The sequence below is a fragment of the Seriola aureovittata genome, chromosome 5 (assembly GCF_021018895.1).
Source record: "Seriola aureovittata isolate HTS-2021-v1 ecotype China chromosome 5, ASM2101889v1, whole genome shotgun sequence".
Lineage (NCBI taxonomy): Eukaryota > Metazoa > Chordata > Actinopteri > Carangiformes > Carangidae > Seriola > Seriola aureovittata.
The window spans coordinates 24,636,169-24,660,629 of NC_079368.1; the positions used below are offsets into that span (position 1 = coordinate 24,636,169).

Below are 24,461 nucleotides of genomic sequence, written 5' to 3' on the forward strand. Positions count from 1 at the left end.
ACCGTTTAATGGCGGGCAACAGACATTGTAGGTTAAATGCATTCTCTGTATTTCTTCACATTTAAACACTTCTGGATGAAAAGAGGCTGAAAGAATGACTCATTCAACATCAAACAGCCCTTCACCATTTCTAGCCCTTTAGATCACAACATGCATCTCTGTGTGCTGACCTTGGGCACAAATGATGCTCAAATTGCATTTCTCCCATAATTCCCCGCTTTGGGAAGCTTATGATTTTGTTGTTGGCGAGGTGGAAGTTCAATTCCAAAGTGAGTACATTTGAAGGCTCTCTCAGCGAGGCAGTTCATCTCTGTGCCTGGAATAAGTTGTCATATATTCAAGAGTGTTCCCTCTGCAGCATTCAGTATTTCTCAGTTTTTCTGACAGATGTTCCTGCAACTTGAGGTGCATCTATTGTTCCCCTTTGTGAGTCTCGCTCGCTGTCTCGTGCTGATTTCTCAGCTCCCATTCTCTGAACTCTTGCGATGCAACACATCCTGCTAATTAGCATTCAAATGAATATGACTTGTCTGTGTGGCTGCTTTGTAATTCTGCTTCGGTTCATTTATATTCAGACTCCTTTCTCACATGGTATTTGCAGCATTTTGTCTACCTGCTGTAGTTTAGAGCATTACAGGTGTTTATTGTAAGGATGCTTGTGTGTCTGTTTCTGATGTTTTTAAATCGCTGGGAAACTTGTTTTTTTTTTTATAATCAAAGTATAACATCATACAGTATGTTTCTTTTTTATAGCAGATAAATCACGGTTACTTTTCAAAGATAGCTTGTATGAACACTAAAGCCCACATACCCGTAAGGGGAGAATTTATGTTCATGAATATGCAGCATTTTGTATCTGATATACAGGTGTGTGACATCTAGTGAATCTTTCAAGGTTCACAGTTCGTAGCAAGTGTGTCTGACGTGGATCGCTGCAGACACCACCATTGTCATCTGTGCTGAATAAAATTCATAGAAACAACTTCTTTTACAAAAAACAAATCCTTGGTTAGTCGACAATTAATAATCGCCATCTCTCTATTTAGGTTAGAATGGTTGAAATCATAGTGTTTAACTGTGCTGTTGACATGGCTCCAGGTCTGTACACCACAAATTTCAACACATTCATTCATTCATTAGCCATAATGCTTAACCTCTTAGGGTCGCACTGCTGTCAGCGGGTTAAGGCGGGGTACACCCTGAGCAGGTCGCCAGTCTATTACAGACGTATGACATATAGAGACAAACAACCATTCACGCTCACATTCACACTCAGGGCAATTTAGACTCGTCAATTAAGCTGCATGTCTTTGGGCTGTGGGAGGAAGATGTAGTACCTTCATGGAGAAAACCCGACACACCTTTTTGGGTTTTTTTCAAAGAATTGTGATATGGATTTTTTTTTTTTTTTAATGATTTTTGTTGACTTTAAATTCTCAACAAATATTAAATGGATTACCATGAATAAAGTTCACTTAATTGGGGAATCCCCTGACTTTTCCTCTATAGCAACAACCAAAGGTCGTTTTATTTTTTGACTGAAATATCTCAAAGACTGATCGGACAGATTGACATTAAATTTGGCACACACATTAACATCTCTCTTAGGATGATAGTGTGAGGCAATCTCGTTGGTGATCCTCTGACTCTCCCTCTAGCGCCACAATCACATCAAAATTTTATATGTTTCAGTTCGGGATAAAATACCTGCTGTTTGAGGGACTTGTTGCTCAGCTGTACTGTGCTTTACATTTACTGCTGATTAGCCAGTGTTAGCATGCGCACATGCTAACATCCGCTTAGACTCAGCATGTTAGGATTAATGTGAGCGGGATACCATGGTGACATTAGCATCTCACAGGGCCGATGGCTGTAAACTCGTAGTCTCGTCTAAACAAGAACAAAGAGGAACAGCAACAAGTGGGCGACAGGAGCCAAATGAAATAACAAGTAGCAAAAGCACAGTGCAGCTCATCATTTTTCAGCCCAGTACAGTAGCTCTGTACTCAGACTGCAGGATTTACCCAAGGAAAAACAGCCATGCAAATAAGCTGAGCTGAAATTGCTCTAGTGCTGTAGGGTTATGGTGTGTCAGAGTAATAATCCTGTTAGATATGTTAGCCAAGAATCCATGAATACAAAGAAGGTACTTGCTTTGATTTCATGTGTGGTGGAAGTACAGGAATATCCACTGTTTGAAATTTCAATATCTAAGACCTTGTCATTTTGGTGTAATTTGTCTCATTAAGTACAGTCACAGGCCTTTTATTCCCACCAAGGGGTGCACTCTGCACTTGGAATATTGAGTCTCCTATTACATGAATTTCCATTTCTTTGCTTTTCATTGAAGTGGCAGGGGAGTGACCGAGAAATGCCCTGAAATACATACAGCTTCACAAAGTTTTGTGTTGATTTAACCAGTGCTTCAATGGCTCTTTATTTTTCTTTTCAAATATTAACAGGATCCTTTTAGATCAGTGTTTCTGAAATTATCTGCTTGGACTAAAAAGGGGAAGAGAAGCAATTTCTATTTCTTTTTGAGGAGATGAAGACAGGAACAAAGACTGTGTTTAATATATAAGTTGTGTGGGCTGTTTGTTGTTCGTTGTATAATCCTTAAGGATATAAAGATGAGTATGATTCAACAAAATTTTGACAAAAGACCGAAGCAGTTCCACTATTAGTCATATTGCTTCTGTTTCTTATTTGGTCAGACTTGACTACACATTATACACATTTTTTTTCTTGTCCTTTTTCCCTCTTTTGGACAGAGAGCGTGGAGTAGAAAAGGTTAGTGTAAGGACTTTAAATACCTCCAGTGGCCTCATTCCATCACATTTTCACAACTCAACAGAAACACTCCAAGAAAAGAATTGATGCATAATTAACTGCAGCAGTGGCAGTTCTGATAAAAATGAGGAATTAGTTTTTTTTCTCTCCTCTATCTCGCTCCGTAAATAAATGCTTTGCTTGCAAAGCTTGAAAAAAAAAGTTAGGACGTGTTGGTGTTTATTTTCTATCACTGGAAATGATCTGGTCTCTGGTTTTATTGTAAGATTCTGAGCTTAATCATTCAGTAAATTTATATGAACATCAATATCCTTTAAGCTACAGTAACTGATTTTTTGGCGACTTGAATCGACCAATAAACGGTTTTATCATCTTTTAAATTGATACGGTGAACACATCCAGCAGTTACAGAGGTCATTATCATTCATTTGGAGACAATTGGCCTCCAAGTGTGATATTCCCTCTCTTTTAGCTCTGTTTTTGGTCTTTACCAACTCCTGAGGGAAACATTTGACTCATTAGCAGTCAAATGCGCCGCTGTGTTCATATGTTCATATAGTCTCCACCTGTTGCTGTCTGCTGTTTGGTGTATAGCAGGTGGTTTTTCATAGCTTTTACACTAAAACAGCCTGCTGTGACCAAAAATGACGCTATGATTGCGATGAGAATGAAACAAAACATTACAGTGTCGGGCCGGACAGCTGAAACTTCCTGAAGGTTCCTCACTACAAGCGACCCCTGTCACTCTGTTTTCACATTGTCATTTTATACGTTATTATAAACATGGATTATGGCCTCTTCGATATTTTCGTAAACACGCTTGTTCAGTTTCATACTGAGAGTTAGATGAGAGGATTGATACCACTCTCTTCAGTAAACATGAAGCTATTCTCTCATCTGCAGTAAAACACATGGAAACTGCTCGTCTGGCTCTGTCCACATGGTAACAATGAGCACCTCTAAAGATCACTAATCTGTAATCAGTACATAAACCAAAGTGGAAAAACTACAAGTTGTGGCTTTACGAGGGTCTAGCTGTTTCCCCAAGAAAGTGAATAAACATATTTCCCCAAAAGGTCAAACTGTTCCTTTTAGGGATGCGTTGATTCTTTTCTTTTTTTTTTAATTTGTGTGATGTCAAGGGCTCCAGTGTGGTACAGTATGTACATTTGCAAAAAAGAATGAATTCTTTCATCTTCTTTGATATAATCTGATAAAAAAAAAAAAGACCTGGTGTGCACGCAGACTGATGAACACAGAGGAGCTTCTGATGGATCACACCTAATAAAGAATAAAGCACAGAGTCATAAAACTCTCACAGCTCTGCCTCTCCTTACATAAGAGGAGAGAGAGAGAGAGAGACACTAGATATCGACAGTGTGCTCTGACGCTGCCTTCATGCTGCTGCTCTGTAGGAGAATTATTTATCTCTTGCTCTATTCCTGGGAGGCTGCTGTTGACAGTGTCTCATCTCACTGTCTGAGTACCACTGGCTTCCATTAGGGCCAGGAATTGCAATATGATGTCTTTGTGGGGTGGTTCACCAGTTTCACTATATTTAAAAGCTTCCAAAGCAGAGGTAATACTGAGGCAAAGAAAGAAAACATTTATTGTTTATGAATGTGGTGTCACACAGGTCCTGTCAGAAAAGAACAGGGAGGTGAGGTCTTGGTTTGAGGTCTCTGAAGTTATCCTGCCTCCCCCTCTTCTTGTTCAACAGGCAGCTGGACTTTGGAATAGTTCCCATCAAGAACAATCAGCACATTCGTGTAAAAGCGATACATTGCAATTGCAAAAGACAGTCTAACATTCCACATGACATCTAGGGTTTTTACATTTGTGATGACGCCCACTGTAGTTCGTATTGTTATAAAAATTTACAGAATAACATTTTTGTGTCTCAGTGCAAAAGATATATTCCAAAAGAATTTCAGAAAAGCCGTGCCCTTGATAAATGTCCCCCTCCCGCCCCGCCCCCGTCCTTCATGTCTCCCCTTGACCTGTGCCCCCAACAGTAAAATAACTGGCCTGTATACAAGACCACCAATAAATAACCAACAGAAGCAGTTTTACAGTCACCGTCAGATAGCAGCAGTGTTTCAGCTTTGACTTTAAATACATATTCACAAACAACAGTGTTTCACTGTACACCCACAATTCATCAGAACAACTTTAACTATAGATAATAATAATTACAGTTGTATTGATAGTAATTACCATGACAATAACAACAGAAAAAAAAGAACTCCAATGTGTCACATCTGCATTTAAGTATTTACATTGCTTTTTCAAGTTCTGTGGCTTAATTTCCCGTGTGTGAATTTCCCAAGTAAAAGAAGGCAATGAAGTGTCTCTAAGGTAAAAGGCTGGGAGTTTATCAGCTGGTGCAGATGCTGTTGATGGAGATGATGGCGGGGTCCACCAGGCCCAGCTCCTCGTGCTCGTTCACGCACAGCTGATAGCCACAGCCCCGCCTGCGCTTCAGCGGGGTCACCTTGGCATCGGGCTTGGCGCGAGGAGGCAGGAGGAAGCCCACGCTCCCTGCGATCAGCATGTGCCAGATGCTGTGGATGTAGAAGTAGTTCTCCTCCGTCTCCACGAAGGCGTAGAGCGCCACGGCAGACGTGGCAATCATGGTGCCGGGGAAGAGGAAAAACACCCAGCGCTTCCAGGTGGGCGGGTAGCAACGCCGCCGACGGATGGTGCGCACCGTCTGACAGGCCAAGAGACACATAACACAATGTTTTTCAGCCTCAGCAGCGCCAAGTTTGAAATAGAAAACTGTTGTTAAAAAGAAAATTTCATAGTTTGTGCTCCTTAAATGGAATGGATACCAAACTGTTCTTCTTTAAACAGGTTTCCTGGAAAAGCCTGTGTAATTATAGGGTTATGGGTAAGATAAGCTCTTGATTGGGAACACCGAGTTAATGGAAAGCAGTTAATTTCCAGATTAATGTCCAAGAAGGAGCTGCACATTGCCATTAAGTTGAAAACCAGGTAAATACTTATTTAATTTATTCACATATTTGTTATTTGTCATTTACACCCAAACAGAACCAGAATAACATTTATTTATGTTCTTTTCACCTGTTCACCTCTCAGTGAAAGGTGGAATTATGCTTCTGCAGACTGCACGTAAACAAACATACAAAGGGGTTTCCGACAGGTTTGTGTGTGTGTTTCTTTTATACTTGTACAATATGTACACTTATGTACATGTCCAATGTGCAAACAATTATATCTGTGAGACACACATGGAACTATTGGGATTTATCAACGTAAATGGTCGAAACAGAAAAAAAGAAGGGCAACGGTATAAAACGCCTTGAAGTGGAATTCAGTTTCCTGAGCTCTGCATGAAGATCACTGTGCTGAAATGTACAGCTACACTACCGGTCAACAGCTTTAATCTAAACCTTTGACTTCTACCTCTGTAGTTTGCTTTACTTTCACTTTCTGTCCAGTTCATCCCATAGCAGCTCCATATGGTTTATAAGTCTGGAGACTCTGGGCTTCCATCATGTGAGGCCACTGTCTAATTCTATTCTTCTAATGTTTTTGGTAATTATGTAGAACGAAGTCCCGACCAATCAGTCTGTCTTCCTTTGTTAATTGTCCTTTTCTCACCACTCAACAATATACATTGCTACTTCTTGCAGCACAGTATTGTCCTAATAATGAATCAGAGGGTGCAGTAACAGTTGGTTCCAACATTGCATTTGTTCTGACGGAGGGTTTGTACGTAACAAACAAAAGTTGGAACACCTGTAGGAATTGTTTGCATGAACTTTCAAGGCTTCATTTACTTCCATTGCTGTAGGAAAGCTGCAATTTCCTCATCACTGGAAAAAAAGGCTGTTATCTATGACATTTACATGATTTTCTAGTTTTTGGTGACCTTAACAATATTTTGGGGGGAAGTTTACTGCTGACCTTCGTGCCGTTTAATGTTAATCACTGGACAGGAACTGCTGAAATTTCATTTAAAAATGGTAAAATGGGGGTAATGAGTGGAAGAAAAAGGAGAGAATCTCTTGACAGGATGTTGAAGTTTCTTGAAGTACAGGTCAGCACTATGCATTGTTAAGATCTGGAGGTGTGCACATTGGCTCCTCTATGAGACTCTGCATGCATCAATGCAGAAGCATAATTCCATCTCAAAACACTGTCTTGACTATATGCTGGAAATTGAGTATAAAACGTGGCAGTTGTACTATTTTCATATCATTTGAAATTTAAACCGTCATTTCCAAGACACGTACTAAGAAATAATAGTTACATATCAATTTTCTTTGTAGAAAATGATTAGGGAAACTAAGGGACCCATAAAATTATAAAAACAAAGCATTTTTACAACTTATGTTCTTTCAAGTAGAAACAAGATATTAGAGCAGGAGATCACAGAGGGAGCAGTCATTCAAAAATGGAGACCAATGGGATTTCATTGAGGGAGCAGCAGGCAGTTCACTTTGACTGGAGGCACAATGGGATGGAGCTCTTCATAAATCTCAATTGGCTTTGAAGACTGAAATTTGTATTTGTGGCTACTGCTGCAGCACAAACCCCATCCCAATGATCATAATCAGCTGGTAGATGTTTTAAATTGGTCATCAGAGACTGGCCAGTCACCCCTTCAGCCATTCTGTTATTTATGCTCATGTTCCGTTCGGCACTAACTGGACGTGATGTCTTTATCCGTTTAATCCGCTGAACGAGCTCATTCTTTCTGTAAGTGGCCACAACTGCTGAAAGTGTGGCACAGAGAGACATGGACGTGTCGTTTCTTCATAAACACTGTTTGGAGAGTGCTTCATAATTGTATTCAGTCTCTATTGTCATCGCTTCATAAACACTGATTGCTTGCATTCATTTTTTCCTCAAAACATTACAATAAAGACTCCTTTGTCAGGGGAAATTTAAGCCGGTAATGAATGACAAAAATAATTAAAATAGTAATCTAATAATTAGTATTCTAGCAGGAAAATGGCTCTGACTGATTTATTATGCTCTGTGCATTTTAAGTTAAAGACTAATAATCTATGTGAAGCGAAGTGAAGAAAAACATAAAATGTGTGTATACTATTCCAGTCCCTTTGGAACTGCTTATTTTTCTAGTTAAGACAAACAGTTTCAGACCAGGATGATTTTTTCATGCATAAGTCAGGGACCTCATTTAGTCTGGAGAATTAAGGATATTTGGCACTGACAAATTTGAGTTTCTCCCCTTCTTCTTACTGCTCATGACACCCCTGCAAAGCAGCAGACGCTCTGTGCCCTCCGCTTGACTGATCTAATTCGGTTGTGTCAGGGAACATTCAGAATGCCAGGCTTTGCAGAAACATGACAAGTTGAAATGAAAGGGCTCTTGTAGAAAATGTGCGGCACTCTAACTCAGAGGTGCGGCACCGAGGAAAGAATACTGAAACGCCGGCATACGCTATTGAACAGCTGATAAATTATGAAGTGTCAAGTAATCAAAGTATGAGCCCAGGTTTATGTTGAAAAACTGCAACTAAAGCATGAGATCCAAGCGACTTTTATGGAAAAGCTGCTGTGTAGAGTTTACTATTGCAACCTGTGGTGCAGTGTGTGCTTTATCGCCATGTGAAGATCAGAGATTGTCTATCTGAGTCATTTTGACAATTTTGCACAAAATTATACCAGACCATGCATTTCATTTATTTGTCAAATAAAATATTTCAAACAAACCATCCATTATTGAATTACGAATGCTCCAAAGCCTGAAGAAAAAACCAGCCAAATAGTGGAGGCCAATGGCTTTATGTAAATACTTCACATTTGAATGCGACAGTACTGCTGTGCATGAATTTTGAAGTGCTGTTGCTAATTCCGAAAAAAAAAAAAGTATCTCATCTATGGTAAAAAATATACTGTCTCCAACCTCTGCTGTTGAAGCTGGAGGGTTTACATGCTGGAATTAAAGCGTAGTTCATCTTCCATAGTTTCTGTAGGATCCTGCAGCTCACAGAAAGATAACTCTCAGAGTTACAACTCCCACACTATACCCAATGCAAAGCTTTCTCAGAGGAAGACACAAACCTTGTTTTCAAACTGATGTCAGAGGTTTGGTGTTAAAGGCTTTTTTTTTCTCCAAGAACCTTGCCTGAAAGACTATTATTTTTTATCTTCTCAGTTCAGGGAGCACATTATGACTCGAAGAAGAGTCAGTGAAAGTACAAGCTGACTTATAATGGAACTACAACCCATGACTAATACCCACAGGCTGCAAAACTTTTAAAGCCCCCCTTCGATGCTAATGTAAAATAGCTTCATTGGTCAAAAACACACAGTTTTTAACACATGCACATGTTCCAGCCCTGTGTTAGCTTAAATGACGGATTAAGTCCCTTTACACTTGCTGGCATGAGGAACAATAGAGGGTCAGTGCAGTGACATGTTTCATCTGCATGTTTGAACAAGCTTGTCCATGAATGTCAAACACACATTATGTATTAAAAACAATTATATTTAATCTATTAAAAAAATTTTTTAAATCAAATATAAACTGTGCAGGCCTATGTGTAGAAACATTTTTGAGAGAAAAAAAACTTGGATTCAGAAGCTAAAGTTCTATAGGATAATAATATTATTAAATTCCCTAATTTTCCCTGTATTACCTTAAACAATTTCTGTTGTATTTTAGTGTACTGTATATGTATATAGCTTCTAATATACCCTCTACCTTAACTGTAATTGATCATTTTATTTGTGTTTATGTCATTCAGATTGTTCTGTCTTCCTGACCTCTTAGCGATTCTCTTGTGCTGCTGCAACATGTGAAATAAACCAGTTTTCCGCTGTAGACTGCTGCTCGACTGTGCAGCAAACATATGAACTGCACTTACCCACGCCACGGCCATGATGCCCAGAGCAAACAGGCTGGGTCCCAGCAGGTTCCACAGACCGTGACGGTCCAGCTGCAGAGCCATGGACAGGGACATCGCCCCAAGTAGATACAGCACCTTGAAAAAAAAACAAAAAAGCACACAGATCAATAAGAGCAAACACTGGCAACATTGCTAGTTTCCCAGTAAATAAGAGGATGAGTGTGCGGTAAACTGTAATCTGCTCCCCACACATGTTGGAACAATGGTGACAAAAGTTTTGCAGTCACATCACAAATCTTTAGTGGTGAGTGGTGGTTACTAAACCACTGGGAGATGATTTGCAGTTCCTGTATGTGTTCTATACTTTTTCCCTTTTTTTTTTTTTTTTTTCCTGTTTTGCACCTGTGTCCTGTTTTTTCGGCTTTGAGAGCTCTACTTTTCCTAACACAGCTGGTTCCATCATCCCATCAGAGGTCTGGAGGAGAAGTGTGTTGCAGCAGAAAAAAGGGATGAATGTACCATAAACCATAATATATGCTTTACTGAAAGCTGTGGGTGCAAGTCAGTTCAGTATGGTTAAGAAAAATGAATAGCAGAATTAAAATATCTTTCTTGGGCACTAGTCACTGAGGTAATTCACTATAAAATCTAGTTTGAAAAGAATTAATGGTTTAAAACAGTTCAAACTGTTTTTAAGACCAACTGTGGGTGGATTCCTAAACAGGCCCAGGGGCCTGAGGGGTCAGAGAGACCCGAAACAACCACGCAGACAACTACAAAGAGACACATAATGACCTGAAAAGAGGCATAAAACAACTACAGAGAGATGCAAACTGTTTCTATTCAAACAGAGATTCAAAACAATCACAAAGAAACACAAAACAAACTGACTAGAAACAATGTTTTTTGTATCTTTCAGACTGTGGTTCTTGCTTCTATGGGAGGGTGCTGGGGGGCCTTTAACGTGTTTGTACTCAGGGGCCCATTGTCTCATAACCCATTCATGACACCAACAATGCATCGATCCTTCTAACAAGTATTGTCTGTGTATCCTAAGCCTGATATAGCTGATTCCTCTTTGCCATAGAGCTCCTATTAAAAATACATCAGTGAGCCACACTGTTGCTCCGCATGACATTATCATGACACACAAACACACACACACACACACACACACACACACACACACACACACACACACAGGTTTATTTTATTTTGACTCAGTCCCACATACAGCATCCTGCTGCTGTAACTGCTGTAATTAATCCACTGCTGAAAATAGTCCCCAGCAAAAGCACTGTTTACTGCTGTGTTAGAAATATGAAACTTCTGTTCCCAGTTATTTTAGGAGTTTGAATAGAGATTTTCATCCACTTTAGTAATGAATGGTCTTGGGGACAGGGCAGTAACGTAAGAGAGTATTGAGAGACTGTTTAACACATTGTTGTTTGGTCTCTTCATGGGATTTGCTGGCAATAAAAAAAGATATAAAATAATGCAGCCTTCTCCTGTGATTTTAACAGCCACTATGAGAGTCGGCTTTCACAAATAGCTTGAAAATCTGTGTTTAAAAAAAGGTTAAAACCTGTCATTATGTAAATACGCCATCAGTTTAATAGATGATTGGGGAAATGGTCAGTACAGAGAAAATAACTGTGTACCGAGTTTAGTTGACATCAAAATTGGTATTTCAAAGTGTTTTCAGAGTAATACACCATCTGAGCTTCCTTACATGAGTGAGAGCCACAATATAACAATGATAACAAAATGCTAACAATAGAGACCCATACTATAAATACAAGCAGTTTAACAATTTTTTCCCCCCAAGCTCATAATTTGACACAAAGCCATGGGATATAAAAGAGATAAAGTGAGAGGGGAAAAAAATCAATAAGCTGTGCTACACATGCTTTGGGAGAAGTTAAGCCTGGCCAGGATGCCTGCGGTCTGCATTGTTCTGTCTGGTAGCAAACATGAGGAGAAATTGGGGGATTTTCGAGCAGGGGAGGGGATGACCCGCCTGCAGAAGAACGGGACTAATTGGCACACACCAAGGAGGAGAGGAGCAGCATGGTGCAGCCGGAGGACTCTGTGCAGCAACAGTCATCAGTCATACTGCGCGGCTGAATCATACAGTGGCACCCGAGCATGCATGTGTACATGTACTGTATGCAGGCATGAATGCATGAACGCTTACGGGCGGGAGTTTCGCTGTAATGAATCATTATCTGTCAGCGTGACGGACGAGCTTGTAGAAATTAAGGTGGGAAGTCTATTTTTATCTGCTACATACATTTTCATGCTTAAAAATATACAGAAACACAGAGTGATACTGTATTTGTGCATGTGTGGATTGCAACATGCCCAATGCTAGTGGCACAATAAGCTGGCTAAGGGCCATGCTGGACGAACATGTTAAAAGTCACAGAAAATATTTTAAATTACTGGAGCGTGGACGTTCACTCTTTGAGAACAGTTCGGGGTGAAGAGTATCTGAGCACAAGGAGTTGCTTACTTTCAAAAGCTTTCAAACAAATCTCATGGTCATTCTCTAAATAGAAAACCTCGGCGCATTATTGTTGAGACCCTGTGTGTTTCTGCAAAATCTTGTGCTTTCACAGCTCTTTGCTCTGGTTATGTAGGTCTGCACACTCTGCTGATCTGGCTGCCTCTGAGGATGCTCCAAACTATGATTGTTTACTTAGTTTCATGCAACATCAAGGTGGCTGCTCTAATTTTCTACCTGCACTGTTGATCCTGTGCAGATTTTTTAAAGACCTTTTTAACCCACATAACTGTGTTTCATTATGTCTAATTTGAACAACAATGTTGTATCATAATGTTGTACTTTTTTTTTTTTCAAACTCTCAGTTCCACATGTTGAAAATATTAATTTATGCTATGGTAAAATTTGAAATTAGTAACTAATGTAATCTCTTTATACAAGAGAGGCAAATAGTTCATGCATAATTCTGGCTTTTTCTTGCAACTGAGGTTTTGTCATCAATCCTTTCAGTAATTGTAATATTTCATTTGCTAAAATCTGTGAAAACATCACTAAAGAGAAGTTTGACAGGGCAAGAAACACAAGCAGTCATAAGATCAGAAAGATTTTAAAATCCCAGAAGAGAGTCAAACTTATTTCAAAGAAAAAACTAAATTAAATTTTTACTCAAAATGTCTGTTTTATACATCAATCGCAGTTTACAGACCGGCTTCCTGTTTTAACTTTGACAACAAACAATTCAGGTAAGTTCACTTTCGGTTTTTACTCCAAATAAAGTGGTTGAGATCAACTGGCTACATTTTCCGATTGCCTGAATGCTCACGTTTCAAATCCTGTTGTCCCCAGATCTCAACAGTTAGTAATGTAATGTTATCAACACCATTCAGTAAAAGAGGGAATAAACTATGAAGATGAGACCCAAGTTGTAATAAAACATAATAAACCTTTAAATTGATTCATATGACTCTGATGCAGTACTCTATGTCCTTGCAAGATATTCTGCTGACATAACTGCAAGGACTTTTAGACCTATGAAGGTGCAAAAGTCACAGACAGACGCAACACAGTATCAGGTGCTCCTGGGTCCTTCACCCTCTGCTGCTGCTGCTGCTGCTGCTGCTGTGGTCATGGACATAAACAAACAAACACACACTGTCTCTGTTAAGTACACACACACACACAAAGTCCCACTTGCCAGTCCTGACATGTGCGATTTGATTAGTGACTGCGTACTGCAGCGCTCAGCAAAAATGAAAACTCTAGAGGACAGCAGATGTTCGTATACTCTCCCTCCCACCCACTACTCCACCCCCTCTTCCTCTCCCCACCCCCCACCCCCCCGTCTCTGTCTCATTTCTGGACACACACACACACACACACACACACACACACACACACACACACATACTGTTGAGACCGCTCCATCTTGGTGTGCAGCCAGGGAATGACCCAGGGAGAAGGTGCACCTGTTAGTGTTTTCCGCTATCCACCGCAATATGTCAACAACCAGAGATTTTACCACCACGCATCGCTGATCTAACACACTGATCTCTTAATTCATTACTAAAAATTGAGGCATATGCGGTTCTCATTTATAGCTCTCTTACAGCCCTACAGCTCTCCTTCTCAGTCCGCTAATCCCTCTTTGCCTCAGGGCTTATGTCAAGTTGTCGACCGCTAACACGGAGCTCTCAGCTTAAGTGCTGCCAGACTGCAACACATGACAGTGGACATGCCTTATGGTCCGAAGATGTCTGGTTCCAATCACTGCCTACATCTAACATTATGTCAAGAAAATCAAACAGGTCTAGAGTTGCTCTTGTGAATGGTTGCTTCTCCATTTAGAGACAGACACAGACACAGCCCCAGCAGCCACTCAGAGCCTTGTGTGTGGTGCTAAAGGTGGTGACAGTGGCTTGTTACGTATAGCTGCAAGGGCGGGAGGGAAGGTGACATATGAGGTGGCAGCAGGGTTGAGGCTGAATCACTGTCAGCTATTAATAAAACATCCAAAGTTACTGAACATGCTTTGGGAAACTTTATATCTTTCACAGCTTTTGAGTGTTGGCAGTACAGGACCTTTTCATTTTCTTTCCAAAACGAGACATGTAAAATGTGTGTTTATTAGTCTGTACTATTAATGATGCTGTTGCTAGATGTGTTTTCTTTACATGTCACACACTGCTATCAATTCAGGTCAGCACAAGTGACGTGCTGTTCTGTGTAGACAATTAATGTGGATCACAAACTGGCACACTGACAGTACTATTTTGAGTATTAATTATTTGATAGTTAGTTATTAAGCCTGTCTCAGATGGTACATTCATGCTGGGTCATGTACAGTCAATTAATGTACTAATAAGTGTTGATTTTAACAATCCACACACATAGTAATTAAAAGTCACAACTTTGTAAAGCAGAAAGGATCTCATAGCTCACAACACCTACACTTACCTAAACCACTTGAATTAAAGGGGCTAATTTTTTCTCTGCCGCTGACCACGGTTTCTTGCCAGGAGCAGGTGGTCGTGATTGTCAGTGACAAGAATTCTGGCCATTGTTGCGTTTACAAGTCAAGAGGTGAAAATCCGCCCTCTGGGCAGCTCTACTTCTTCAGGGCAGATTGGAGGCTACACTGAGTCGCTATCAGAAAGTGATGAGACAGCTGGGGCTAGCTGGTTAGCATGCTAACTTCAGTAGAAGAAAAGGCGTGATAGAGATTAGTTAAGACTGGCATTGCTTTCCACCTCGGTAGACAGCTCTTGTAGAGTAAAGGAATGAAGTTTGATGTTGAACGTACAATGTTTCTTCTAGACTGGTAAGTCAACAGCTAACATGCTAACGTTAGCTATGTAGCAATAACAAAAGTTCAAATTGCGCCTTTAAAGTTTTATTGAAGTGGAAACAAAATGGCCCACACTCACTGCTTTGTGATAAACTACGGTTCCACTAAAATGTTTAAGGATAAACAAGACAGGAAGGAAAAGAAAGGATAAGAAAGGTGGAATTACAGTAGGAACTCACCTGTTTGATGATGGACTTTAGCCTGGCCATAGCAATGACAGTGACCCACACTGACATAAGCGACCCGAGGAAGTCACAGAACTGCAGGACGTCGTACTCCATGATGCAAAACACCACAATACCCGGCTGGTCGCATGCATGGTAGAACTGTCAGGAGAAAGAGCAATGTTTTAGCCAACAAACATGGCACAGAAAAAAACGTACTGTATAACTGTCATTTACAATAAATGTACTCTTCGCTATTAGATGAGTGCATGTTGAGTTTTTTTTCTTTTTTACCCGACAACAGCTACTATCCACACTATTGTCTGACTAGCTGAATGTGGTTTGTCTGTTGTGCTCTGGTTGTTGGCGTAGCCCAGATATTTTCAAACTAAATGAAGTCTTTCTGGTTTGGTCTAAATTTAGTCCAAAATGGACAATCTATTTTGGTCTTGCCAGCCCAGTCCAAATTTCCTGTTTGTTTTCTAAAAACATTTTGATTGTGTGTTCATGCTTAAAAAAATACCTCAAGTTACTTTAATAGTTTAACAAAGCAATTATTTTCAACCAAAAATAGACAAATATCAGATGTCTGGTTTGTGAGTCATTTCTTCAGTGTGTGTTTTCAAACACATTTTGCTGAACATGCTCCTAAATATCGGTGAATTCCTATTCAATCAAAACAATTTAGATATCATTTGAGCTTCATTTCCTCTTTAACAAATCAAAGGTAATCTGTGGAGTGTCCCTGTAAACAAACAAAAAAGCTATAATGTTTCATAGCAAAATGCACTGTGTGTATCCTAAAGGTCTAAGCGTGGATTCAGACCAAGACCAGACCTGCTTTAAAACAGTGCAGGGGGTGTTTGAATGTTGTTTAAGGTAAAGATGAGGCATCAATTACAATCAAGGAAGTCCAGTTGGAGTAACAGATTAAAGGTTTATAATAGTAATATATGAGATTTAACAACTCTGGAAAGTTATCACAGCGGAAAGTATTTTATCTTTCATCATGAAGATTGTGAGGTTAAACAGTAGAAATACTCAAAGGTATCTACTACGAATATGCACTTGCATGTATTTGATTGGCCAATGCAGCGCCTTGCAGCCTGATGTTGTGTTGCAGCAGAAGTTGAGTCGGATTCAACTTCTTCCGTAACAATCCTTTCATACCGAACCCCCCAGAAACGGTTGCCACTGAGCCTTCAACTCGGTAACTTGCTGAGATGAGCATGAGTGGCATATTTCTTTCTATCACAGAGATCGACTTTGTTTCTCTCGTGCGTCGTGAAAAAACCCCCCAAAAAAACCAGCAGCTGCAGATGAAGCAGTCACGCGGCTTTTCAGTTGTTTGTGCTGTTTTCAAACCCAAAAATATTTTATAGGTCAACTCCAGGGTAGCGCATGCACCACTCTGACAGTGTGGCAGTCACTCACAGTGGAGAAGAACATGGTGAAGATGTAGACTGAAGCCTCCAGCAGATAGTGGCTTCGGATGGCGATGGCCACAGGTGGGACGAACATCAGGTTACTGAGGCAGAGCAGCAGGGTGGAGAGGAGCTGGAAACTGTAGGAGTACGCCTCCGAGTTGTCTGTGCATCCCCAGCCGTCCCAGCCTAACACACACACACACACATAGTCAGTACTGTATGTTGATGTAAGAAAGTAAAGATCCAAGAGGGTAGATAGCTTTTGTATTTGCAGGCTTCATAGGTTGCTGGCATTAAAGCAGTTTCAGTCTTCCTTAAACTTTATATAAACTTTAGGAAAGTCTACTCAAATCTTTTGGCTGAAGGGGTGAGAATAAACTCTACTGGAGATGAATCAGTTTGTTTCAAAGCTCATCCCTTTAGAATTTACAGTATCTCCTCAAATGGATAAAATGTCTCTCTCTCAACAAGATGAGGGCTTCATCAGCTCTTTGTTATAAACAGACATCTCTCTGTAGAAAATAATCAAAAACAGACATGTGTGAAGTGGTTTATCCTGCACAATACAGCATCCTGGTGTGAACTCCCCTCCTATGTTAACCCCCCCCCCGCTTTACCACTTGAATTGGATCCTTATCAAGTGGTGGATTGGATAAGACAGTGTGAATTAAATATTCGTGAGCACTGTTGAACAGAGGCTTTGCAGTGTGAGACGGGCCAAGGGCAAGTGCTGAATGCAAAGTGCCTGCCAGGAAGCAGTCACACATATGAAGTATGACAATGAATTTAACTGCAGAGAAGCCAGCTCTGATAAAAGAAGATCAAAGGCGGGATTTAAAAAAGCCTCAGAGGACATGCTTTGTTTAGTTTCATAAGCTCATCTTTTATTAAAAAGCTGTTCGTAATTAAGAGCGTGTTTTATTGTCTTATCAAAATGGCTTATATTAGAAGATTAATACCAGGCTGCTGTATGACTCATTGGACAGCAGCACCTACAATTTAATTGCGGTATTGTCAGTTCAGCTCTGGAAAATGACCTGTGCCACCCCATCGTGCTCTGTCCCATTTCCTTGTCACTCTGCATGATGTATTTTCCAAAAAATGAGACATTCTTCGCAGCGGTGATAACCCATTTTCCTCCCAAAAACTTTTATCCTATCTTATCTTGTATGCAAAAAAAAAAGCTCTTGACTGCTGAAAATCACTTCCAATTATTAATTCATGGCCAGTCTTTTTGCTAATTATTAATTACTGATTAATAATTAAAGCCACTGTTGAGTATACATCATATTTATACAATTATTCCACCACTTCTATTAAACAACTTGCTTTGTTTTGTTGGTAAATGGCTTCCAAAGCTTAGTCAATGAGAATGCAATTTGAAAATAAAGTGGACATTAAAATAGAATCAAAAGAAGACAATAATAGATCACCTTATCTAAATGTAGTTCACCTTCACATTGTGCACAGATTTACATTAATAAACTAAGTGATGATGCAATGCTTCGCAATAGATTTTTTAAAGTAAATTATTACCTGCTTTGCATTCACATGCAGCGTAAAGGTAGTTGTTGGTGCGCAGAAGCTTGCACTGTCCATACGTCCCACAGTCGTTGATGCACGGAGTCAGGTACGAGCGCATATACACCTCGGCTGTGACGTTGGTGCACGCCTCAAATCTGGAAAAAGCCACAGACAGAGGCAGAACATTAGATGAGGAACATAACGGCAGTAAAAGCGGTGCAGTTAGGCGCTTTTGTAGCAGTGTGAAGGCAGAAATTTGTTTCACTTTTAAATGGATCTCAACTGACATATTCTGCACTCAAGCTAGACCTTTGTATTTGTGGGTAGCTGTTTTTAGCCACGCTAGAGGCATTACCCTCGAGATGATAATGTGGGTCTGTTGTTTGGTTCACCACTTTGGTCCTAACTGAAATATCTCAACAACTATCAAACGGATTGCCATGAAATTTTGCACAGACCTTCATATTCTCAGACGACAAATCCCATAGACTTTGATCCCCCGACATTTCCTTTGTGACATTAGGAGGTTGACAGTCGTGCTTCTTGGTAAAATGTCTCAACAGCTAATGGATGGATTGTTGTGAAATTTTCCATCGACATTCATGTGCCCCTTAGGTTATTTTTTAATAACTCTGATAATCCCTTAACTTTTCATCTAGCATCAGGTCAAAATATCAATTCGTCCAATGTTTTGCTTCCTTACCAAATAACTGCAAAATCTAACAAGATTCCCATCAGCCTCAGCTGTTCTTTGAGTTAAGCACTAATTAGCACATGTTTCCAACTTCTACTACCACACTGAACTAAGATGGTGAACATGGTAAACATTAGCCCTATCAAACATCAGCATGTTAGCATTGTCGTTGAGAATATGGTACCAAACGCTATTATTTAGCTCCAGGCACCCTGAGCCCCACGGAGCTGCTAGCATGGCTGTAGACTGCACCTCAGCACTTTGGAAATCAAATGGTTGTGATAGGGGTTATCAGATGTCAGACAACTTTACTCTACTGGGTTTGCACAATCTAAATTCATAAAGCAATTACCAAAAGTAATTTTCCACAAATGATGTCTGTGCTTTAGAGACCAAGACAAGGAATTTGGAGTTCTGCTGTGATTGTGTAACCTTCATTAGGTATTTCAATTAGATCTCCTGCCTGAAATTTTTCACAATACCCTTTGTTTTTCCCACTACTCCATTCTCGTGTCAACATCCCTTTTTTTCATATTTCTAGAGAACTAGTTCAACCAAAAGATATCATTTTTTCTGTAATTCACAACTTGAATAGGAGCTCTTATGCAGCTAATTGTAGCCTACAAACTTAGCCCATTTGTGCATCTCTGACATTACATGGTATGAAAGAAAAACCTTGTACGCTTGTGCTTACACTGTAGCTTTTCTAATTGCAAGCCTCTACGATCAATCACAGAGAATGAAACTCCAGGAGGTAACAAATGTGTTTCATTCCCCTTTCCCAGAAGCCATTTTTTAATTGATACAGCTACTCACCTCTTTACTTTAAAGTTATATCAATCTATTTAATTGTAGCGTTAAAAAGCACCTGTCATTCACACCCTTCTCACCTCTTTTTCTCTCTAACAAGACCTGACTTCAGCACGTGTAAACACGTAGAAATCTAACACATACAGTAGCAACGCTCTCATGTGAGGATGAGCGAGTCCATATCCCACACCATCTGTTATTATCTGTTATTCAAATTCAATTGGAACTCCCAAGTGGCCTGAAAAAATCTGCTTAATTTCATTCTGTTCACATTTTCGTGCCATTAAGGGTTGTGCAAAACAGCTCAATCTGCTGAATAACTAATACTTATGAACTCATGAAAAACATTGTATTAGACAAGTTAATGGAAGCATTTTCCCCACTTTCTCCTTTCAACATTTTTCACACCGCCTTTACACATCCCTCAGAGAACCAATGTGCACTTTCTGCCTCTATGTGTGGATTAAACTGTATGTGAGGGTGGAGAGAACAATAGAGATTACAAGATATTTTCTAGTGAAGAAAAGATAAGAGCTGTGCCCTTTACAAAAAAAACAAAGAAAAAACATGTTTTGTTGGTACAATGCATCATGGTGTGTTTCATGTACTAAAGATGGAAAAACTAGTGTCTCTGCCTCTTTTACAATAAATCTACATGTACAGATGGTGAACATGATAATGAAGATCATAAACAAAAATATGAAGAAAGCAGTTGCTCCTTCATTTTGAAAGACCAACACTAAAATCAGACTTTCACTATTCATGTTTTTAGAAGGACGCAAACATTTTCTGCATTCAGATTAATTCACCAAATAAAATACATGCAGGAATTCAAGACGCCCTGATTAAAAAACATAACTTTCTTTAAAGGTGAACCTTCAATTTTCAGGTCTGTGTGCCTTTTCAGAGAACATGTTTAAATCAATTTGTTTACATTTCCTAATATGCAAATGTAGTATAATGTGAGAAATCTGCTTTTAAACATCAAAATCGCACCCTCTTCCCTGTCGTATGCTAGGTGTGCAGCAGAGACACATTCATGAAGCCAATCCCAAATTAATTTGTTGGGTGACAGATGGGACTGGATGTGGCTGATTGAGGGAGGCTGCACCATTTAAACAGTGAGTACGGTGTCTTCATTACAGCACTGAATTATTAATTTTTGTAAACAAACTAGTAATTGTTATATGAAGATGAGTTTTTAAGAAATTTTGAATGTCCCTATTTTCAGTTGTCTTCCTGTAATCAACAGCAAATATTGTCTCACAGAGGTTGCTACTGGGCACTGGGACTAAGCCAAAGAACTGATAATGAGAATGTCAAAAATTTATGAGTAACAGTCATTCAACTGCTTACAGTGAATTTCTGCTTGTAAATTATGTTTTGGAGACTTTTTGGGTTGACTATTCCAGAGCACATTTACACAATAGTCCGACATCTTGGCAAACATCTATTTGCTTTTCTTGCCCACAGTTAGATGAGAAGATGGATACCTCTCTTATGCACGTACGCTACATATGAAACTACTGCTGGCAGCCTCCTAACTTAGCTTAGCATAAAGACTGGAAACACGAGGAAACAACTGCCCTGGCTCCGTCCAAAGGTAGAAAAATCCACCAACTGACACCTCGAAATCTCGCTAGATAACAACGTTATATGCAAAGCCTTGAAGTTGTGTCAACTTGCTGCAGGTCAAAGTTGGAGTTGCGTTCATGCATGGAAGAGTACTATTGGAATCCTTGGATCAAGCCGATTTTCCGCCATAATGAATTTTAATCAATATTCTTCACACAAACTTTATTTACTACTATTTAAGATTAACCGAATAAGAGTTAATTGTTAGTCAAGCAGCAGAGGCTCCACTACGAAGCAAGCTGTGAAATGTAAACAGGATATCTTTTCCTTATCTGGCTTATCTGGCAACCGCAATCACGCTAGGCGGTCAGACGACTGTGTTTATCAACTTGGTAATTCAATCCAGGTTTACCCAGTCTAGGCATGAGCGCATTCACATAGAAGAGTTTGTGGCATATGGTCAATTGCAAACATGGACAAGTACAAATGAAGAGAAAACTATAATATTAGGCAAATATGAAGAAGTTAAATGCATAATTCAGGCTAAAAACAACATAATTGCAGCTGTCAAATGCAGGAAGGACAGCTGGCAACAAAAATGCTGTGTAAATGTGTAAGCTACTGCCCCATCATTAGTACACCAGTTGAATTCACTATAATTACATTTGTGTAATCCATTAAATGAATGTGTTGCTTAGATGTCTTCTCATTGCATGTATTATAATTTTAGCCTTATTCTTTCAGCTGCAGCCCCATGCAGTGTCAAACGGACTTGGGAGGAAATAAAAAATAAATGTAAAAAAATAATTCAAAGCAGTAAGTAGGCTTACTTTCATATCTTGTAAGTAAAACAAGTACTAGGCTTTAGTGCTTCCATCTCTATTATAGGATGATATTAGTATAGAGAAGCACAATGAAATGGCTTTGTCATTGCTTGCAGCCAACAGAGGAAAAAAATGAAATGAAGAAAACAAGAGGGAGCCCTCCTACATAGGAGTACACTCCTGCTGAGGAGCTGCCCCTCTGCAATAATGTGGGCTGTCCCTGAACGGATGGGGTGGAAGGGGGCGTCTCATCAGACCCTGGTGGATGTGGCAGCCCCCAACAGGCCACATTTGTACAGGGTATGTGTCAAAGAGTTAAAACTAAACTACTGGGTTGCTAAAAAAAAAACTCAATTATGTAATATACTAATTATTGTGGGAGTAAGTAACATGTATTTACTTTGTCCGACTTGTCGCACTGGCAACATGCAGCTCAAGAAGCTGAGATAGATAAGTCCTTCCATCCAAAGACAAGCTACATCTCTCATATAAAAGATCATCAGGCAGAGCCAAAGGTGTTCACTCGTCTCTGACCACTCTTACCTAGAGATGCACTAATTGCAATTTTTTGGACAATTCCGATTTCCAATTTTTTTTAAAGTCTGACCTGCCGATTCAGATTTTGCCCGATTTTCTTCTTCTTCTTTCTAAGAACTATAATTGACAATTGATTGTTGATCACATTTCCAAGAGAATTGATTGGTCAGTAGGCTGTGGTTTTATATGCGTTGATCTCTTATCTGGAGGTAATTTAGGTGTGCAGCATAAGTTACCATGACGATGTAGCCTAGTAAGAAGTGAACCACCGTTGTAACCCTGAAAACCCAGGGTTAAACTTTGCTAACCCCAAATCCTGCTCTAAAGTACAGAGCTCAGGAGGGAACTGCTCCCAAATAGTAAGGCACAGAAATCTTTCGTCTTCCTACAGATTAAACTAATGAAATATAAAATCTAATCGAAAAGAGCCAATGAGCATATTTCCCAAATTGTGAAAATTTCACTTTACAGACAAAAACATGACTAATTCTAAATGTAGCTGAGTGAAGTTCTCCAGTGAAGGAGAGTGTAAGCATATAGGATAAATAAATGTCAACACACAGGTGGAGTAGTGCCCGTCTTACCCATGTTCAGTGGCACATAGTGAGCGCAGACTGAGGTACCAGGTGCCTGTTTGTGGATAGGGGATCCTCAGTTTGGTGATATTAGCAGAGGCATTCACAGAAAGGAAAAACCCGGCCGCCGATTCTGCAACAGAAGAAAAAACAAGGAATGAGCAGTGAACCAAAGAGTGTACAACTGGAAGAGCTTGAACGGAAAAATGTTGCACTTAAAACATTTAAAACTGCTGAAATACTGAAACAGAGTTGTGGTCAAAATACAAATAGTAAAAGGAGTTGAAGTGTCAGTGTAAACACTAGGGTGGAGATAAAGTATCAGTTGAAGTGAACGCGGTGAAAGCAGTTGAAGACTCAGTTGAAGTAATTTAAATGTTGGCCGTGTGGAGGTGATAAATTGAGGTTGGAGAGTGAGCTGAAGTGGAAGTGATTGAACTTGAAAGATGATGAAAGATGAAGTTTAAGCAAAAAATAAACTGTGTATGAAGAGTCAGCGTTTTGGGAGTTAGAGGAGGTGGAAAAGTGTTTTATACATACGGAAAAAGCATTAATTACTTGGAATATTCTTAGGGGCAATAAGCAATTTATTAATATGGGAGTTAGAAAACATGCAGCTCTTTCATCAGTTAAATCTGACATACCTGATTCACATTTCAGTGATGAGTTTTCCCGCAAGAAAAGAGGCATCCCATGATTCAGGCAGCCAAACACAGTGACATTAGCTCCTTTCAGCGTAGACTGCAGGAGGAAACACAAGCAAACGTCATTCATGCATCCACCCATCAACCATCTGCTGCCATCATGCTTGTGAGCTAACACTGTTCATGATTACCTCGGGTCTCATTTCCCCTCAGCTGTTAGATAGTAAACTTTAGAACTAACAAATCAAGTGAAACTGCTCTCCCTCTGTCTGCTCCAGGCACCTAAATGAAGATGTTGGCAGTTTATCTCCTTCGAGCATCAATTATACATTAACACGCTCATGCAATAAAAAAAAAAAAAAAAAAAAAATCCTGGAGGAGAATTATTCAAGCGTTGGGAATTATATATGCCTATACAAGCAGGCTCATTCTGCAGGGAGGTGAACAATATCCACTTCGGTCCAATTTGCCACCAGTAAAAGAACAACAGGAGAACAAATAGCACGAAGAAATACTGGATGTGTTCATAAAGCATCAGGGTGCACTTAAGCACATAATTTGACACTTCACAAGTTTCAAAATTCCTCCTAATTTATTCGCAGTGTCTCTGGGAAGGAAGAGTAGCTGCAGCAGAGCATTGACATGTTTTACAACCATAGCGGAAAGTGTCGAACTAAGTTACTGAACCTGAATCTGCA

The 24,461-nt window shown here is 39.7% G+C and overlaps 1 protein-coding gene across 1 annotated transcript in view; it reads right to left on the reverse strand.

The window, feature by feature from the left end:
• Nucleotides 1-4,376: 4,376 nt before the first annotated feature.
• Nucleotides 4,377-24,461, reverse strand: part of tmem8b (transmembrane protein 8B) — a 41,362-nt gene continuing 21,277 nt past the window's right edge. The window contains exons 7-13 of the mRNA XM_056377183.1: nucleotides 23,764-23,860; nucleotides 23,129-23,252; nucleotides 18,117-18,259; nucleotides 16,588-16,766; nucleotides 15,169-15,315; nucleotides 9,657-9,773; nucleotides 4,377-5,503 (exon numbers count right to left, since the gene is read on the reverse strand). Of these exons, the coding sequence (XP_056233158.1) occupies nucleotides 5,168-5,503; nucleotides 9,657-9,773; nucleotides 15,169-15,315; nucleotides 16,588-16,766; nucleotides 18,117-18,259; nucleotides 23,129-23,252; nucleotides 23,764-23,860 (1,143 nt within the window). The 3' untranslated portion in view covers nucleotides 4,377-5,167. The remainder of the gene's footprint in view (nucleotides 5,504-9,656; nucleotides 9,774-15,168; nucleotides 15,316-16,587; nucleotides 16,767-18,116; nucleotides 18,260-23,128; nucleotides 23,253-23,763; nucleotides 23,861-24,461) is intronic.